At 38.4% G+C, this 21,570-nt stretch overlaps 1 protein-coding gene across 1 annotated transcript in view; it reads right to left on the bottom strand.

Annotated features, from left to right (window-relative positions):
• Nucleotides 1–2,711: 2,711 nt before the first annotated feature.
• Nucleotides 2,712–21,570, bottom strand: part of ELP1 (elongator acetyltransferase complex subunit 1) — a 67,808-nt gene continuing 48,949 nt past the window's right edge. Inside the window, exons 30-37 of the mRNA XM_057549235.1 lie at nt 14,497–14,559; nt 14,055–14,115; nt 12,422–12,535; nt 11,611–11,722; nt 10,406–10,533; nt 9,869–10,023; nt 7,645–7,720; nt 2,712–4,875 (exon numbers count right to left, since the gene is read on the bottom strand). Coding sequence (XP_057405218.1) covers nt 4,808–4,875; nt 7,645–7,720; nt 9,869–10,023; nt 10,406–10,533; nt 11,611–11,722; nt 12,422–12,535; nt 14,055–14,115; nt 14,497–14,559 — 777 coding nt within the window. The 3' untranslated portion in view covers nt 2,712–4,807. The remainder of the gene's footprint in view (nt 4,876–7,644; nt 7,721–9,868; nt 10,024–10,405; nt 10,534–11,610; nt 11,723–12,421; nt 12,536–14,054; nt 14,116–14,496; nt 14,560–21,570) is intronic.

Genomic DNA, 21,570 nt, shown 5'->3' with positions numbered 1-21,570 from the left:
TAAGAAAACATTGGTACGGTTTATATCAGAGAATGTTTGTTTTGCCTATGATCTCTTCTAGAGATACAACAGAACATATAATGATACAATAGAACAGTTAGAGTTAATTGATATTTCCAGGACATTACATCCAAAAAACCAGAATTCACATTCTTTCCAAGTGCACATGGAACATTCTCTAGGACTGACCACATACCAGGGCACAAAACAAACCTCAACAAATTTAAGAGTGTAGGAATTATTTCTAGCATCTTCTCAGACCACAATGCCATGAAACTTGAAATCAACCACAGAAAAAGAAATGGGAAAAACAATTACATGGAGACTAAACACCATGCTACTAAAAAAAAATGGGTCAATGAGGAAATGAAAAATTACCTTGTGACAAATGACAGACAGTGAAAATACAACCATACAAAATCTATGGGATGCAGCAAAACCAGTTCTAGGGGGAAGTTTATCACAATACAGGCCTTCCTTACAAAACAAGAAAAATCTCAACCTAACCAACCACTTCTTAAAAGAATTACAAACAAAACAAAGTCAGCAGAAGAAAGAATAAAGATCAGAGACGAAGTAAATAAAGTAGAGATTAAAACAATAAAAGCAAGAGCTGGTTCTTTGAAAGGGTAGACAAAATTGACAAAACTCTCCAGGCACAAAAAGACAAGAGAACCTAAATAAAGAATAAGAAATGAAAAAGGAGAAATATCAACCAGTAACAGAGAAGTACAAAAAACTATAAGGGAATACTATAAACAATTATATGCCAACAGATGTGAAAACCTAGACATAATAGACAAGTTTCTAGAAACATAGAGCCGACCAAAATTGAATCAAGAAGAAATAGACAATTTCAAAAAACTGATCACTAGAAGTGATATAGAATCTGTAATTTTAAAAACTCCCTACAAAGTCCAGGACTGGATGGCTTCACAGGTGACTTGTACCAAACATACAAAGAAGAACTTATAACAATCCTTCTCAAACTCTTTGAAAACACTGAAGAGGAGGGAACACTACCAAAGACATTCTATGAAGCCACCGTCACTCTGATACCAAAACTGGACAAAGGTATCACCTAAAAAGAAAATCACAAGCCAATATCTTTGATGAATACAAATGCAGAAATTCTCAACAAAATATTAGCAAATTGAATCCAACAACACATATAAAAGATCATACATGGGACTTCCCTGGTGGTGCAGTGGTTAAGAATCCGCCTGCTAATGCAGGGGACACGGGTTCAATCCCTGGTCCAGGAAGATCCCACATGCTGTGGAGCAACTAAGCCCGTGTGCCATAACTACTGAGCCCACATGCCACAACTACTGAAGCCTGCGCGCCTAGAGCCCATGCTCCACAACAAGAGAAGCCACTGCAATGAGAAGCCCGCGCACTGCAATGAGGAGTAGCCCCCACTGTCCGCAACTAGAGAAAGCCCATGAGCACCAACGAAGACCCAACACAGCCATGAATAAATAAATAAATTAAAAAAAAAAATCATACACCAAGACCAAGTGGGATTCATCCCAACTTCACAAGAATGGTTCAACATATGCAAATCAATGTGATACACCACATCAACAAAAGACAAGATAAAAACCACATGATCATCTCAATAGATGCAGAAAAAGCTTTTGACAAAATTCAGTGTCCATTCATGATAAAAACTCTTTCCAAAGTGGGTATAGAGGCAACATATCTCAACATAATAAAACCTATTTATGACAAACCCACAGCCAATATAATACTCAATGGTGCAAAGCTGAAAGCCCTCCTGCTAAAATCTGGAACATGACAAGGATGCTCACTTTCACCACTTCTATTGAACGTAGAACTGGAAGTCCTAACCACAGCAGTCAGACAAGAAAAAGAAATAAAAGGTATCCAAATTGGGAGGGAAGAGGTAAAATTTTCATTATATGCAGATGACATGATCCTGTATATAGAAAATCCTAAACACTCCACACGAAAACTACTAGAACTGATGATAAACGAATTCAGTAAAGTACCAGGATACAAGATTAACATACAGAAATTGGTTGCATTTCTTTACACTAACAATGAAATATCAGAAAGGGAATGTAAAAAAAAATATCTTTTAAAATCGCAGCCCCAAAATAAAAATACTTAGAAGTAAACCTGACCAAGGAGATGAAAGGCTTATATGCTGAGAAGTATAAAACATTAATAAAGGAAATTAAAGATGATTCAAAGAAATGGAAAGATATCCCATGCTCTTGAACTGGAATAATATTATTAAAATGGCCATACTACTGAAAGCAATCTACATATTTAACACAATCCCTATCAACTTACCTATGACATTTTTCACATAACTAGAACAAATAATCCTAAAATTTACATGGAACCATAAAAAACCCAGGATTGCCAAAGTAATCCTGAGGAAAAGAACAAAGCAGGAGGCATAAACCTCCCAGAGTTCAGACAAAACTACCAAGCTACAGTAATCAAAACAGTGTGATGCAGGCACAAAAACAGATACATGGATCAATGGAACAAAATAGAGAGCTCAGAAATAAACCCACACACCTATGGTCAATTAAACCTTAAAGGAGGCAAGAATATAAAATGGGAAAAAGACAGTTTCTTAAGCAAGTGGTACTGGGAATGTTGAGAAGCTGCATGTAAATCAATGAAGTGAGAACATACCTTTACACCATGCACAAAAATAAACTCAAAACGCCTTAAAGTTTTATTTATTTTTAATAAATCCTCTTCAATTATGACTATGAAGAATCCCTCAGATGTGTGCATGTGTGTATATATGTAGATACATATGGAAAATAAATTTATTTTAAAATACACGGCAATGCTAAGAAATTACACCAAGCTATACTCGTAAAGACATATTAAAAACATTAGCTCCTGCCTCTGTTTTTAAAAAAAGTCTAAATTTAAAATGTGCTTTTATTTATCGGAGAAAGTCCTCTGCAAGTTTCCTCTTGATGTCTGGAGCATCTGAACAAAGCTGATTCCATGGAACAAACTAAGTAACTGAGGCTTTTAGCTTCTTGCATGACTTTGCTTTGGGAAGAGGCCAAATGTGGGGAAGAATTATATACTCTTCTCTAGAACTTGACAGAATCTTTCCCCCAAATTAAGCATTCACAACTCCCAGGAGTTTCTCCTTTGCCCATAAACAGCATTTTTCCCCATGAATTCACCCTTGACTTGGCCTTCAGTTTGGAAGGTCTGCACTCACCTGCTTCTACTCCAAATGAATAAAATTCCACCTTGCTCAGAGGATAGAGAGAGTAATTGATAGTAATTTGTATTCACACAAATTCTTTTTTGCTACTTCAATATATTATTTCAAGGAAAGTGAACATCCATGCAAAGTCACACCAATATCAACAGACACATTTACTTCTATTTCCAACACATCAGCGTGGGTCCCTTTACTATTATCCATAGCAAGAGCACTATAATATATTAAAATGACATGTAAGGTACCATGTTCATTAATCCACACCAAAGAGTAGTCACAAAGCACTTGCAGCCTTTCAATGTTGGGCACTTAATTATATTCTTCTTCTACTTTTTCTATTATTTTGTGAAAATATTCAGACACAGAAAAGTTGAATTATACAGTAAACACACCTAGATTCTATAGTTTACATTTTGCTATATTAGGGAAAGGCTTCTTTAGTTACACAATTCTGGGTATACCTATACTCTGACTTCCTGTTAGTTTACGTAGAGTAATAAAGGTCTGGTTCTGGTATTAAAAGCATGAAAGAGATTGTTAACCTTACCCAGGAGTCAGCCACAAACTACTGTCCAAATGAACTGAGCTTTTTTCTAGACTCACCAAAAAGAGATAACATTCTCATTTCTTCCAAAGAAAATAACTAAAAGACAGAGGTCAGTTAAGCACCATAAAGAAAAATAAATGAAATGACCTAGATACTGACAAAAACATTATATTAAAAGAAGCAACATTTGGAGAAAAAGGAGTAACTTACTACCGCTCATGCCTATGATGCACACTGCTCACCACCCCAAATGTACGCAATACTGTTTCAGAAATTCTAATCTGTTCTAGCTCTAACACTGCTAACTCTAGCAGAACATTCACAGGCAATAAAAACAGTCTGTATGGACACTGTAGTGATAGGAGGCTCAAACCAGTTATAACTGGAAGCACATGACCTGGTAAGATATTACAAAATAAGAGCTGTCAGCATAGGAAAGCTTAGAATATCAAAGGATAGATTTCACTTTTCATTTTGCTTTAGTTCAAGGTGAAGTCATTTAAATGATTAAATTTGACCTATTGTTGGGAGCACTAATAGCCATTAGTTGTCTATACATAAGGCTTTCCTCAAGGAACATAAAACAATTCGAAAACATTATTTAACTTTTCTTCACACTTTTGAGGTAGCAGCCACGAAACATTCCCAGTTAACTGAGGCACAAATCAATTCTGTGATTTGTCTACGGTCCCAATATGATTCAGACCTGAAGCTGGGAATGAAACCCAATGTCCTGATTACCATAAATACCAGAAATATGCTCTCAATCAGCACTAAATAGAAGAACAGTAATTTTTACAAAATGATGCTATATGGGTTAAAGCTTAAAATCTTGCTAACGATTAAGATTATATGCAAAGTAAAATAGAATTGGTGTCTGCTGAGGTCTGCTGTACAGAGCAGCTCTCTGTAATGCTAAGGTAGATGGTCTTACTCTTCCCAGTTCCCAGCAGCCAGGCCTCGAGGAGTGAGGAGTGGAAGGAAAACAGCCTTCTCTGCCAGAGCCCTCCTAACTGGGGTCAGAGTCACTCTAGAAGGCTCAGTTTCCACTGGGTTCTTCTGTTGATCTTTGGTGGTATAAAAAGCTCAGCATCTGAAAGAAAGCAGAGGAAAATTGTGATAGGCACACTATTTTTTCTTGGCGGGAGCTGAGGCAAGTAACTCTAAGCTAAAATTAGGCAACTGGGCTTTGCACCTACAAGACGACCATCAGAACCAGAGTTAATGTTTCATCAAACTATACACCTAAGATCTGTAAATTTTACTGTATGTAAAATTTACATCAATTATAAGAGTAAAAAAAAGTAGTGGCATGTATTCAGTAAGTAAAGTTAATGGACGGAAAATGCTTTATGATAAAAATTTCTGCAAACACACTGATCAATAAAAATGTCCATATTTAAAAAAAATAAATAAATGGAGGAGGTGGGTGATGGTTGGGGGAAATTTGTCACCGTCAGATAAAACTCTCAGGCCCTCTTTCAGTTACATTTATGGAGTCTCTTGTCTAAGTAGGAATCATATACAGGAAGTAGAGACATGAGAAAACATGCATATATAAAGATGGTCTTTCTCAGTATTATTCATGTTACATCTGTATCTATGACCCATACAGACATGAAAAATTATTTACATGAGTATTTTGAAATGTGTGAAAAATGCTCAAGATAAAATGTTTTAAAAACATGGTTTTCATTATACATATATACATGCATGGTACACATGTATGACTAGAAATTATTAAATCTTAATTTTCTTTGCCATACTGTACAATCCAGATTTTCTCTACTAATCATAACAGTTTTATAATTTCATATACAATTACTACTCTCTACACCCCCAAACAAAATCTATGTAGACAAAAAGACAACAAGAGGTTTTGCTTATTTATAATATTGGAAAAGCCTACTTAAATTCATTGTCAACAAGCTCCATAATTTTGTTAAATACTGGGTAAACTTTGAAAGAGACTCCATCTTTTTTTAAAAAAGAAACAAGTTATGAAAATAGTGTATCTTATTTTTAAAAATTAGGCACAACTACAATTATATTTGATTCTTAGACTTAACCAAAAATAAATACCAAGTATTGACTTATTGGCAGGAAAGAAATTATTCTGACAAACTGTATGACAGCAGGACATGGCATCTTTCACATTTCCATGTTTGAATTTCACAGCACAGAGAGAGTCATTTCACAAAAATAATTTGAGGGCTTTATCAGTTTTTCCAAGGACTTCTCTTAATCCTTTGATAGTCAAATCATACTCATTTGAAGCAATTTTGTTATCAACTGTAACAAGTCCAGTTTGGCTGTGATTTAAGCACTACTGTGGTAAAATGTTAATCCATTTTATGAAATGGATTACATTTTTGCAGACTTGCAATCAACCTGCATGGTACTACGTTGCATCTTAACATGGAACAATCAGAAAATGCCCCTCAAGTTACTGATCCCCTACTACTACTGTTAGCTGGGAAGGGGCAGGTGAGGAATATTTGAGAGGAACTAATTTTGTGAGTAGCTCATTCGCCTCTTTTTGGATTATGAGAACTTCTCCCTTCCTAAACAATCTACACTAGTGTTCCTACACAGGGACACGGATAATACATACTCTGATAATGAGGAGCCTCAAAATTTTAAAGTCTTTAAGGCTCAGCTGGGAAATGGAAGTGCCCTTTAATAAAGCCAACTAGACCACCCTAGAGAAAGGTGTGACTGAACTTGACCTGAAGGTCAGCATCAAGCCAGCAGTGAGGAAAAGAGGGGACAGAAATCACAACTGGATTAGACACATTACAAACTAAACAATTACCAAACAGCCTCTGGTCTGAGATGAATTGTAGCATCTCAGAAATAAGTGTACGTTTTGGGACTGATACCAAAGGCAGCTTGCCAGCCTCCAGGAAGAAGGGGATCTAGGGATACAGCAGTTAACTGTCTGCATATATGAGCTTAGCTGGAATGGAAGGGAGTTAATGTATTCCTGGTAGCAATATAAGCCATGAAAGTTAAACTTGACAAGGCTCCCACAAAGTCTACTTCAAATGTTATCAAAATGCTACCACAGTAGAGCATTTAAATGAAAAAATTGCGGAACATTGCCTCTCACATGCCAGAAATGCAAAATAGCAGCCATAAAATCTGCCACCTTTTCAAAGCTAAAAAGAAGTTGCTATGCTTGACTGATCCACATGAAGGGCAAATACTGTGGCACCAAATTGATCTGTCAAAAGGTTTTTAACCAACTTTCAAAAGAAAGCCTTTAGGGCTTTTAACTTTGAGGAATATGTAACCTAACTGATGAGAATCCTCTCCACCCCCCCCACAAAGAAACAAAACATTTTAGGAATTCAACAGAAAATGCAGATGAAATGCTAATCTTCTTTGGATTTGTTTTCAAATTATACTGTTAATCCTAAGTATGACTAAAATGGGCCAGCTCTTAAGCAAGGAATATGAAAATGTCCCCAAGACACAATGCAAAACTGCCAATAGCCAATAAGGATGATTCAGATGAATCCTTAAAATGTATGTGCAAATTAGACTGTTTAGGAGTCACACTTCTTCAACTGTGATGTGTCTGTATGGACTAGTGTATGCCATTGCATTGACAAGTGTGTATGTCAGAACAATTTTTTTAAATTATACATTTAATGTCACATTGGATTTCTTACCCGCCAACCCAGGATCCCAACACTAAAGGCATTAAACTAATTTTACTAAAGATAGAATCTTAGAACTGAGGGAAAATAGTAGTGATTCCCCAATCTCTCCTTATACTACTAACCATCTCAACACTTACAAAAAGATACTCCTTCTGCTTAGTACTATAATAATTTAGAAAGAAAAAAATACTAACCAAGAACAGGAACTGAAGTCTTTTCTTGTTGATAAGAGGCCATGATACTATTTGCAGTAGAATTGGGACCTAGAACCTAAGTAGAAAGTAGACTGAATCAGCAAAGATTATCTTATACTTCTGCTGACTGCAAATAGCAAATCTCTACCAGCAATAAACAGCCTTTCATTTTCATTATGGTATCAAACACATATGTGATTTTAATTTGCCAGTTTCTCTAGTCTCAATTCAGACCTCTACATCTCATGTCCACCAGAAGAACAAGGTAATGATGAGGGGTAAACAGAAAAAGAAAATCTCAGTGATATATGCCTGGTCCTTTCCAAATAAGTGAGCCATACCCTGGGGGGAGGGGATATAATAAGAGGTTATAGAATACACAGAGCACCAGACTGTACTCAAAGATTTGTGAGAATTTTTACATTAAAACAATTCTGTGCATATCATGGAGGAGAATGCAAACTTGCACATGTGTTCGAGGTAAACAAGAGACTTCGCAGGAATTCTACACCTGCTCGAGCCTCAGCAGGCACACTCCAGGCCCTCCGCCTCGCTTCACTCAGGTCTGCATGTTCTCTCCTAGCGCACTCTCAGCAGTGATGTCACGTGCTCAAAGCACTGCCATGTGACTATACCACGTGGTATCCTGCACATATGACATTATCATGCTTTACCAACCAAAGCAAAAACACAATTTTCCTGGGCATTTCCCCTAGAAGACTCGTAAGTTGGTATCTTAGATGTTAACATGATCTGAATAGACGAGGATAAGGGAGGGCATGGGGAAGCATTATAAATTGTTGGCCTCGAAACCACTAGTTCTGAAGGTTATCACATTTCTTCTAGGAAATACTTATCATAGTAAATTCAAGTATTTATGAGGGGCTAATTCTCAGTTGCTTTTATCTTTATGGTTTGTAAAATGCTTTTATATCTACCCTCTCATCTAACCTTCAGAACATTCCAGTGAAGTATACAGGGGAGTATTATCCCCATTTATAACTGAGGAAATCGAGACCCAGTAAGCTTATGAGCCGATTTCCAGCCTCTCTCTCAGCTCCAAACCAACCCTTCCTATACACTGCTCATGATGCTGGGACTGGGGGGCCTGAGAAAACACCCCTCCTTTGACAGCTGTTATGCTCCAACAATAGCAGACACCAGAAGGACAGGGCAAGGCTGGACGGAGGAAGGAGAGGGAATTTGTTCCCTTGTTCGCTTGCTTTCACTCAACAGTAGCCCTGTACCCCGCAGCAGCTGTTCGTTCCAGTTTCTGTTTATTTCTATACACTTAGACCCAGTCTCATCCTGCCCCCTCGGCAATACCAGCACTAGCTGGCTGCCACCCCCTTCTCTGAGGTTCAAGAACCAGCTCTGCAGGGGCCTCACCCACCGCCAAGCGTCTAAATTCTAAGAATCTCAAACTCTTCTTTTTGTTCCTTCAGCCTTAGGGGTACAAGTGGCTGCCCACAGTTACAATCTCAATGTTCCTTCTCTGTGTTCCCTTTCTGCCTTCTCAGTCCTCTAGTACTTGGTTAACCAGTTCCATATATTAAACTCTCTCTGATAAAATAACAGCTGTGGTTTTTGTTTTTCCTTAATGGACTCTGACTGATAAACCAGCCTTTCTGAATTAAAATTGAAACTTTGAACAATAGACCTGAGATGTAAGAGACTGAGCAGATATACACAATAAATAGATGACAATACATTAGAATTCTTGATGGGACACAAACAGGTTTAACATAATTAGCAAGCTTGTTACAACAACATAGAAGTGACAAGTCAAATTTACCGTAAAACAAGAGAAAAAGCAATTGTCTGGGCTTCCTTTAAAGAACTCAGATCCCATCCATAAGTCTGAACAGAGAGGTGAGAAGCCAATTCTGGTCCTAGCTTGCCCCCTACCCTGACCAATCTCACTGAAGGTCAGGGGCAACCATCTGACTTTCCCAACTTCTCCATGACAGCAGTTTCATGCAGAAAGGAGAAATAAAAAGCAAACTTAACCTAGGCCAAGGTGTACCATGAACTATACCGTCAAACATAAAATCTTCTTACTGACAGCTTAAACATAAGCCTAAGACAATTTAACTATTGTATAGTATGTTTTAAGAACAGGAAAATCTTTTGCTCTCACTATTAAGAGATTGTGTGAGAGTAATAACCTGTCAAAGTGATTAAAAAAAAACAAAAGCACATTCTGTCTTTGAGGAAAACTTACAGGTGTAGCTGAACTCTGCTGGGGGGTGAGAGCCCAAATTTCTGGAATTGACCTTTCCATTAGCTGCAGAGTATCTTCAAAGGCCTTCTGTAATTCCCTTCCTTGCTCATCAAACTCAAATAGAAAGAGTATCTTTAAAATATGGTATATTTCATCTGGAGAGAAGAAATTTGAGAGTGGTAAGTTGTATCACCAGCTCCATTGCTAGAATCCTAACAGGAGTTTCTTTCCCAAGTAAAAATATCTAATAGCATACTACAATATCTCCCACATTTTCTTCTTTCTCCCCAAAAGCTGGAATAATTCAACATATCTACTACAAAAAGAAAACAAACCCACTAGAGCCAAGCAGGAAAGCAGTGCCTCCTCCATCTTTATCCTGGTTTCAGTGATAGTCTCTCACAGCTCAGGTAGGTGGATGCCAAAGAGGAAGACGTCTAGGCTATTGGCTGAGAAGTTTTGTTTCAGGAATGCACCTTGAAGTGACGAATTTACTATGTTTTTTGTGGGCAAGAATCATCAGTATTGAGAATATACCTTTCAATTTTTCAGTGCCCTGCACCACTTCACTCAATGCCTCCAAAAGGGCCAGATCCTCCAGTGGACTCCCTTCCTTGAGGCTGTGCTTCTTCCGTTCCGCTTTGCGCCGATTCTTAGATGATCTCCTGTTAGAAATTAGAGATGTTTTAAAAGGGGCTCTCCTTGTGCTGAACAAATTAAAATGAATGTAACTATTGGCCACCAACTTTCTGGGAAACCAGAGTATATACAGATGGTATTTGTATTTTGGGGAAAATGGTGAAGGTGTTAAAATGATACATAAAACTTAAATTGGGAGAGAAAAGGCAGGAAGTAATAAGGAAAACCCTAAAAAGTGATGCCTGGCCTTGAAGTTTTGATTAAAATACAGAATAAAATCGGATTTCATCTGATAATAAGAGGTGGAAAAATGAGAAGAACAACGAACAGCTTCAATTTTGTAGCAAAAACCAAATAAGTTTAAAGGCAACAAAATTAAGTTGAAGTAAGATAACAGACATACCAGATTGGAATTTGAATATCATAAAATATATATGAATCCCACATTCTCTCCTGCCTCAGAGGTCTTTAATTATGCCATTTGTTTTGTCTGGGACTCTCACCCCAACTCTCAAAGCCCATTTCTAGGTGGCTTTCTTGCACTTTCTGATTGCACCACACAACCTCACAGGTCTCCATTCTGAATTCCTAAAGCACAATTTGGTTTAAATATATAATCTTGCATTGTTTTGTTTCCCAAGGTAGAGTACAAGCTCTTATAACTCATATCTCCTTAAAAGGTTTTGGTAACATCCACTACAACTAGCTCGATTATACTTCTGACCAGTTGAATTTTGAACTGAAGAAGTGTGAAATCTTTTTTCTCTATAATCTTTGTATTTTTCTCAGTGCCTACACATTATAGTCACTTAATATTTCTTAAATGAATAAAGTTAGATGTCATATATAAATTGAGTACCCAGTGTAAGTGCCATGTGGGTGATGGGCAAACACATAGGCCACGAAGCTGCAGCAGAAAACATTTCAAAGCTGATTCTCATCTCTTAGATATGCTGGGAAGGTCCTTGCACAGCTTCCACAGGGCCTTGAAGAATGTCTTCCCCCTCCTGCTGCACTGTCCTGTTGGAAAACTGACCTATTTACTTGTACTTTCTCCATATACCCAGGGCATGGTCAATGTGCTGAATAAACATGATACATACGCTGATATTCTGGAGTTACTGTGGGAATATTTGCCACTCATGTCACTGCTACTCATGACACTGCTAGTTTCAGAGAAGAGATCTGACTCTTGACCGTGGGGTGCCTCATCATCTAAAAGAGAAGAACCAGACAGAATGAAAACTACCTGCAAATGAGGGTTTACCTTCAGTGGGGTAAGGGAACTACAGTTAACCAGGTCATATCTAAGGACATATGAAAACTAGTACAAAGTTGACCTCAAAATGAAATAAGATAATAAATACAGTTTTATTACTGTAAACTAGTACTTTACCAAACTTTATTCTTTTTACATAAAACATTTTTATTTATTTAGCTAGCTAGCTAGCTGCGCCGGGTCTTAGTTGTGGCACGTGGGATCTTTGCTGCCGTGTGCAATATCTTCGTTGTGGCATGTGGGATCTAGTTCCCTGACCAGGGATGGAACCTGGGCCCCCTGCGCTGGGAGTGCAGAGTCTTAACCACTGGACCACCAGGCAAGTCTTTTTTTTTTTTTTTTTTTTTTAAAGCAAAGGAACTTCTGGAAATGAGATCACTGTGTAAATACAGTAGTCCGCTGCTCTGGTCGGGGTGTGGAGAGAATGTTTGGCAGAGCTCTGCCTGTTGGCGCCTGGTCCTGCCCCCAAGCTCTCCCCAGTACCCACAACAAAGACCCTCACAGACCCTCAGAGGCCTCGGACTTCCACTTGGCACAGTAATCACACTGCGGGAGGGAGAGTGAGCAGCTAAGACAAAGTGCGATGCTGCCCCTCACCACCCCCCAAGCGTCGGTGTCTTCAGGCGGGCACTCACCCAGATGCACCTGCTGTGCTTGCTCCTTGAGCTCTCGCACCACCAACAGACGTGCTTTATGGCGACTGAATGTGGCTGTCTGAGAGTCCAGAAACGCCATATAATTTTTCTGGGCTAAGGGTGCAGATGGAAAATAATTTGAGCACGTTTAAACAAAGAGATAAAACTAGAGTGGGGGTGGTTAGTGAGGGAGTTGGAGCTTAACAAAGAAAAGAAGTTACCAGGTTTTTCAAGCAAGAATTTTTTCTTTAATGAGAAGTAACCAACATTGATATAGGAGAAAGAACTAGAGATTGAGATTCCAGATCTTAAAGTTCATCAACATCATCCTAGAATACGCTCTACCACTAAGCTTACAAAATCACCTGAACAAAAGACTTGGTATCTAACCCAAGAGAAGACTAGTAAATAAAAGGAGTGCACAGGAAGCTGTTAACAAAAACAGGAGGAAAGTCACTGAAATGCTTCTTAAACATATAAGTATTAGGTCTTTGTAGATGAACTGTCAGCACTTTTTCTCAGTTCTAATTAGTGGAGAAAAATCCAAGTAAGAGTGGGCTAGATGGATTTGTTATAGGGCCAGGAAGGATGCTTCCAGTATCCAGTTAGGAGTACCTAAAGTGAATGATACACAAAGAACCCTCCCAGTTTTAAGTAGGACAGGGTAGTAGAGAGCAGGCAGGGTAAGAATATGAATACATGTTAATGTCAGAAAGGCCAGATATTACTTACAGGGTAGACTGTGCAGAGCTTAAAATCAACCTCTACTCCCAAAGACTTTTATAAGTCAAACTGATGTCCTTCTTTTGCACTTTGCTTTTAAGGGATACAGTGAACACCAGAGTATTCTAGAACTGATAACACTCATCTGTTATCGAGGAACCATCTGCAAAGGTTCTTCTTTTTATTATTATTATTATTTTTTTGGCCACGCCACACAGCATGCAGGATCTTAGTTTCCCGACCAGGGATCAAACCCGTGCCCCCTGCAGTGGAAGCACGGAGTCTTAACCACTGGACCACCAGGGAATCCCTTCTTATTTTTAAAAAATTTTTATTTTGAAAAAGTTTCAGACCTACTTAAAGGTTGCAGTAATTCAATGTACATACATATACCCTTCACTTAGATTTATCAATTATTAACATTTTGCCATATTTTTGGCTTCCACACACACACACACAACTTGTTTTTGTGGAACCCTTTGAGAGGAAGTTGCAGATATGATTCTTCCCTCTTAAATACTTCAGCATCTCTAAGAATCAGGATATCATCTATATAACCACAATACAATTATTAAATGCAGGAAATTAACCGTTTGATACAATATTATCTAATATACAGTTCATATTTGAGTTTACCAACTATTCCCAAAGATTCTTAATTGTATCTTATCACAGGTTTTTAACATTCAAATAAGTTATGTGCTACTATTTAGCAACTTTTATTTAAAAACCATGGTCACAAGTAAATTTCACACCCAGTGGAGAACTCTGATTGACTCGATATAACGAGTCCTTTCATCACTGACATGATTAAAGGATGTAATAGCACCGGCAGTACCCTCCCGTCTCCCTCTCCCCCCGCAGTTCTATACTTCCAAATCAGGAATTCTATCTAAAATGTAACCCTCACCTTCTAAAATGGAAGGCTTTACGTTGGTTTCTATAATATCTGGTCTGTTATATTTGTGTACCTAAAAAAAAAAATACAACAATTTTAGGCAGGAAAACTTCAAATCACTGGAAAGTTAAGATACTTGGAAATGGATCACTTTCAGAGGTGACAGGATATTTTCCAGAGGAGTAGGCCTCCTATAAGGTAGCCAATGAAAACTCAATTCATTTCAGTAAAAATTAGTAAAATTTCACATTTAGAGGACTAATTCCAAACATCAAGAATAAATTTTTAAAATGGTTTTAAAAGCACTGCTTATCCTTAGACCAGGAACCTGAACTATTTCTAACAAATTTCAGTAGCTCAGAAGACAAGGGACTCCGGCTGACACTGTCTCCCCCGTGCAGGCTCTTGCTCCGCTTAGCACTTCATGCAGGGAGGAGTTTTGAAGTCCTCTTACCAGTCTCAGAGCTTCTTCCCAGGCAGCTCCTTCTAACAGCAAGAGCACAGCTTCTTCATAATCCTGACAGGGGAACATCAAGGAAGGTAACAGGCTAATGGAGCAAGTGTGTTAGATGCCACCGTAATAAACTGCAAAACTGCCCACAGAGCTGCCTCTCTCTGCCTTTCCAGCCTATCACTCACAGTCCCAGTTGGTGGGACTGGCCTAGAGTACATGCTCAATAAATACTGATGCAAGAGACAAAGGAGGGGTGTCAATTCTGGAAATGATCACAAAGCACAAGGTAAGCATCACCTCTCTACATCCCTGAGCATCAAAACCACGAGAGAGACTGTTAGAAATGCCCATTTCCCCAGTTGCACCTCCAAATCTGATTCTGGAGGTTTAGGTGGGCTCCTGAATTGACAAGTGCACACTCTGAAAAAATAGCAGACTAGAACAGGAATCTTCTAAACCATTTTTTCTTTTTTAATGTTTATTTTTTTCTTTTTATTTTGAACAACTTCAAACCTACAAAAAACTGATAAATGAGTGTAATAAACACCTGCATACCCTACAGTCTTTAACCATTTGTGATGCTTATACCCTTACCACTAAAAACTTTTGATCATGTACCCCAATACATAATTACTTAATGTACTTAAAAAGCATATAAAACAAAACACGTTTTTAAAAGATGAAATATATGAGACAACTGGCTGGGTTTCTTCAAGTAATCTCTGTCATTAAAAGGGGGGTGTATACATTAGATAAAAGGGATTTAAAGGACTTAACAAAATGCAATACATATCCCTAGACTGGAATCTAATTTGGATCGATCTACTGTAAACAATTTTGGAATACTGAGGGAACTTAAATTGTAATTATTAGATGAATTAAAATGTGTCAATATGGAGAGATGAAGATCATAACCAAACACACCAAATTTACAAACAGAACAAACAGCATAATTTCATTTTGGTTAAAAATACGTGTGTGTGTGTGGAGAGAGGGGGTGGGGAAGAGAAAGGAGAGAGAAAACTCTAGAAAGAAAACAGGAGGTGCTTATAATAGCAATTTCTGAGTGGTAGGAATGAGATGTTTTTATTTTCTTGTATTTGCTTTCAGCACTTTAAACAATCTATAATACATATATACTACTTTAAATAGGTTATTTTTATTAAAAAGATTAATTAAACATTTTCTTCCCAGACCCCAAAGGATCCTTGCAGGCCTATATCACATGTCCCAGAGAAACACGGTAGGATGTGTTTTGCTTGACTAGCAATGTGTGAGTTTGTGTGTTTTACTGAGATCAAATTCACGTTAACATACACTGAATGGTTTTAAAGTGTGTAATTCGATGGTGTTTACTATATCACAATGTTGGTAACCACAAGCTCTCCCTACTTTCAAAATTTTTTTATCATCACATAAAAACACTCCATATCCATTAACCAATCCCTCCTTATTTCCCACTCCTCTCACCCCCTGGTAACTTCTAACCTGCTTTCTGTCTCTGGATTTGCCTAATCTGGATATATTGTAAAAAAGGAACCATACAATAGGTGACTTTTTCTGTCTGACTTATTTCACTTAGCATATGTTTTTAAGATTCGTCCAAGTTGTACCATCTACCAGTTCTTTGTTCCTTTCTTTCCTCTTATTTTTTTTGATTGTAGTAAAATTTAATATAAAATTTACCCTTTTAACCATTTACTGTACAGTTCAGTGGCATTAAGCGAATTCACACTGTTGTGAAACCATCACCACCATCAGTCTCCAAAACTTTTTTTATCTTGCAAAACTGAAATTCTATATCCATTGAACAGTAAATCCCCATGTTCCCCTACCCCCAGCCTCTAGCAACCATCGTTATACTTTCTGTCCAGATGAATTTGACTACTCTAGTTACTTCATGTAAGTAGAATCATATAATATTTGTCCTTTTATGTGACTTATTTCACTCAGCATAATGTTTTCAAGTTTCATCTAAGTTGTAGCATGCATCAAGTTTTCATTTTTTATGACTGAATAATATTCCTGTGTGTGTGTGTGTGTGTCTGTCTGTGCATGTGTGCATATATCACAATTTATTTATCTGTTCATCTGTCATTGATGGACATTTGGGTTGTTTCCACCTTTTGGCTATTATAATGCTCTATAAATATAAACATTTGTGTACAAGTTCCTTTGTGGACATATGTTTCCATTTCTCTTGAGTATATATTTAGGGGTGGAACTGCTGAATCATATGGTAATGCTATGCTTAACTTTTTGAGGAACCACCAAACTCTTTTCCATAGCAGCTGCACCATTTTACATTCCCACTAGCAATATACAAGGGTTCCTATTTCTCCACATCTTTGACAACACTTATTTTTCATTCTTTTGATTAAAACAATTCTAGTGGGTATGAAGTGATAGCTCACTGTGGTTTTGATTTGCATTTCCTTAATGAACAATGACGTTGAACACCTCTTCATGTGGTTAATGGCCATCTGTATATCTTCTTTGGAGAAATATCTATTCAAGTCTTTTGGCCATTTCAAACAAAATGAGTTTTGTCCTTTTGTTCTTGAGTTGTAAGAGTTCTTTATACATTCTGGACATAACAAGGAAACTATAAAACAATATTCCGGGGCTTCCCTGGTGGCGCAGTGGCTGGGAGTCTGCCTGCTAATGCGGGGGACGCGGGTTCGAGCCCTGGTCTGGGAGGATCCCACGTGCCGCGGAGCGGCTGGGCCCGTGAGCCACAATTGCTGAGCCTGCGCGTCTGGAGCCTGTGCCCCGCGACGGGAGGGGCCGCGATAGAGAGAGGCCCGCGCACCGCGATGAAGAGTGGCCCCCGCTTGCCGCAACTGGAGAAAGCCCTCGCACGAACCGAAGACCCAACACAGCCAAAAATAATAAATAAATAAATAAATAAATAAATAAGAAAATCCTTTAAAAAAAAAAAACAAAACAATATTCCTTGTGAACAAGCACAAAAGCCTCAAGTAAACTTTTGACTCCACCAATATAGGTCATACATTATGACCAAGTTGGGTTTAACTCAGGGATGCAAGATTGGTTTAACATTCAAAAGTCAATGCAGAGGAGTGATCAAGATGGTGGAGTAGTAGGACATGAAGCTCACCCCCTCCCACAAATATATCAGAAATACACATACATGTGGAACAATTCTCACAGAATATCTACCAAACGCTGGCAGAGGACCTCAGACCTCTGAAAGAGCAAGAAAATCTCCATGTAACTGGGTAGGACGAAAGAAAAAAAAAGAAAGTGAGAAAGGAATCAGGACAGGACCTGGGCCCTTGGGAGGGATCTGTGAAAGAGGAAAGGTTCCTGTACCCCGGGAAGTCCCCTTACCAGTGGGGAGATTAGCTGGGACAGAGGGGGAGCTTTGGAGCCTGGGAGGAGAACGCAGCAACTGGTTTGCAGCAGCTAGAATGGAGAGACAAACAGTGCCACCGCCCTGCACTCTCCAGCCTAAGATGCATGTCCTCTGGTATGGGCGGGGGCTGGGTGTGGAAACTCGAGCTTCAGAGATCACACCCAGGTAGACGACTGGGGTGGGCTACACGCAAACAGCCTGAAGGGGCTAGAGTCTGGTGCAACCGCAACTGAGAGTGTACACGGAGGAAACCTAGGCTACTTTAGAGGCCAGGTGCCATTGTGTGGGGAGTGCGTGAGGGGAGGGGCAGGACCTGCCACTACAGCCTTTTTCCCTGCAGGAGCTCTCAGGCAGCAGAACACCGCCTACACGAGCTCCAGGAGCGGTCATGAGCCACGGCTGCCCTCTGGGCTTTAGGAGTAATCACCAGCTGCCACCACCACCCTTCTGGACTCCAGGAGTGGTCATGAGCCGCCTCTACTCCCATCACATGCTCCAGGGGTGCACATGATCTGCCAGTGCCACCGAGAACCCCAGGACCAGGCACTAGCTCCCATATCTGCACACCCCCTATCAAGGGGATGATGGCCAGCACATGCTGAGGAAAGAGGCTACAGGTATCTGTAAAAAAACAGCCCTCGTGGGACTTTCCTGGTGGTCCAGTGGTTAAGAATCTCCTTCCAATGCAGGGGATGTAGGTTCAATCCCTGGTTGGGGAACTAAGATCCCACATGCCACGGGACAACTAAGCCTGCATGCTCTGTAGCCCACGTGCCACAACTAGAGAGAAGCCCATGCACCACAATAAAAGATCCCACATGCCACAACTAAGACCTGATGCAGCCAAATAAATAAACAAATAAATAAAAAATAAAAACAGCCCTCACACCAAAAATATTAAACCCACACAAGATACACTGGGACGGACCCACATATAAATAGCCCTCCAAGACAAGAGTAGCTAACTGTTTCTCCTAAACTTACAGAATAAGAGAAATATAAGTAAAATGAAGAAGCAGAGCAGCCACTCACAGTTAAGACCAAGAGAATTCCCCTGAAAGAACAAATAAACAGACCTCTTCAGTTAAACAGACACCAATTTCAAAAAGAAGATAATGAAAATACTGAAAGAATTAAGGAAGGTTATTGACAGAAATGCAGAGTACTGTAAAAAAAAAAAAAAAAAGGAACTAGAAACTATAAAGTGTAAACAAGAAAAATTAGAAAACTCATTTGCTGAGATGACAACTGAACTAAAAGCAATGAACAGCAGAATAAATAATGCACAAGAACAAATAAGTGACCTGGAAAATATCAATAGAATAATGGAAATCACCCAATCAGGACAGCAGACAGAAAGGCAAATTAAAAAAAAAAAAAGAAAATGAAAGCAATATAAGAGACCTATGGGATAATATAAAGCATGCCAATGGGGATTGAAAATGTATTTGAAGAAATTATGGCTGAAAACTTCCCAAACATAAAGAAGGAAACATATCCAGGTATAGGAAACACAGAGGGTCCCAAACAAGGTAAGCCCAAATAGACCTACACCAAGACATTATAATACAAATAGCAAAAGTTAAAGATAAAGAGAGGATTCTAAAAGCAGCAAGAGAAAAACAAAGAGTTAATTACAAGGGGACCCCCATAAGGCTATCAGCTGATTTCTCTACAGCAACAGGGCAAGACATATTCAAAGTCCTGAAAGGGAAAAGTCTGCAACCTACGATACTCTACCCAGCAAGATTATCATTTAGAATAGAAGGAAAGATAAAGAATTTCTCAGACAAGCAGAAACTAAAAGAATACAGCAATACTAAACCTATCCTAAAGGAAATATTGAAAGGTCTTCTCTAAATAGAAAAGAAGTAAGAATATGTAAGAAAGAGAAAATCACAGTTGGAAAGCAAATCACCTAAATAAGCCAGTACAGAGATTTAAAAAAAAAAAATTAACTAACATGGGAAAGGAAATAGCCACCCAAGTCCAGGAAGTGCAGAGAGTCCCATACAGGATAAACCCAAGGAGAAACATGCCGAGACACACGGTAATCAAACTGGCAAAAACTAAAGACAAAGAAAAATTATTGAAAGCAGCAAGGGAAAACGACAAATAACATACAAGGGAACTCCCATAAGGTTAACAGCTGATTTCTCAGCAGAAACTCTACAAGCCAGAAGGGAGTGGCATGATATACTTAAAGTGATGAAAGGGAAGAATCTACAACCAAGATTACTCTACCCTGCAAGGATCTCATTTAGATTTGATGGAGAAATCAAAAGCTTTACAGACAAGCAAAAGCTAAGGGAATTCAGCACCACCAAACCAGCTCTACAACAAATGCTAAAGGAACTTCTCTAAGTGGGAAACACAAGAGAAGAAAAGGACCTACAAAAAAAACCCCAAAACAGGTAAGAAAATGGTCATAGGAACATACATATCGATAATTACCTTAAACGTGAATGGATTAAATGCTCCAACCAAAAGACACAGGCTTGCTGAATGGATACAAAAACAAGACCCATATATATGCTGTCTACAAGAGACCCACTTCAGACCTAGGGACACATACAGACTGAAAGTGAGGGGATGGAAAAAGATATTCCATGCAAATGGAAATCAAAAGAAAGCTGGAGTAGCTATACTCATATCAGATAAAATAGACTTTAAAATAAAGAATGTTACAAGAGACAAGGAAGGACACTACATAATGATCAAGGGATCAATCCAAGAAGAAGATATAACAATTATAAATATATATGCACCCAACATAGGAGCACCTCAATACATAAGGCAACTGCTAACAGCTATAAAAGAGGAAATCAACAGTAACACAATAATAGTGGGGGACTTTAATACCTCACTTACACCAATGGACAGATCATCCAAAATGAAAATAAATAAGGAAACAGAAGCTTTAAATGACACAATAGACCAGATAAATTTTAATTGATATTTATAGGACATTCCATCCAAAAACAGCAGATTACACTTTCTTCTCAAGTGTGCACGGAACATTCTCCAGGATAGATCACATCTTGGGTCACAAATCAAGCCTCAGGAAATTTAAGAAAATTGATATCATATCAAGCATCTTTTCTGACCACAACACTATGAGATTAGAAATCAATTACAGGGGAAAAAATGTGACAAGCACAAACACATGGAGACTAAACAATACGTTACTAAATAACCAAGAGATCACTGAAGAAATCAGAGAGGAAATCAAAAAATACCTAGAGACAAATGACAATGAAAACATGACAATCCAAAACCTATGGGATGCAGCAAAAGCAGTTCTAAGAGGGAAGTTTATAGCTATACAAGCCTACCTAAAGAAACATGAAAAATCTCAGGTAAACAATCTAACCTTACACCTAAAGGAACTAGAGAAAGAAGAACAAACAAAACCCAAAGTTGGCAGAAGGAAAGAAATCATAAAGATCAGAGTGGAAATAAATGAAATAGAAACAAAGAAAACAATAGCAAAGATCAATAAAACTAAAAGCTGGTTCTTTGAGAAGATAAACAAAATTGATAAGCCATTAGCCAGACTCATCAAGAAAAAGAGGGAGAGGACTCAAATCAATAAAATTACAAATGAAAAAGGAGAAGTTACAACAGACACTGCAGAAATACAAAGCATCCTAAGAGACTACTACAAGCAACTCTATGCCAATAAAATGGACAAC

This window comes from Balaenoptera acutorostrata, chromosome 6 (genome assembly GCF_949987535.1).
Source record: "Balaenoptera acutorostrata chromosome 6, mBalAcu1.1, whole genome shotgun sequence".
Taxonomy (NCBI): domain Eukaryota; kingdom Metazoa; phylum Chordata; class Mammalia; order Artiodactyla; family Balaenopteridae; genus Balaenoptera; species Balaenoptera acutorostrata.
Note: the sequence above shows the minus strand (reverse complement) of the source record. Positions and strands in the feature narration are given on the sequence as shown.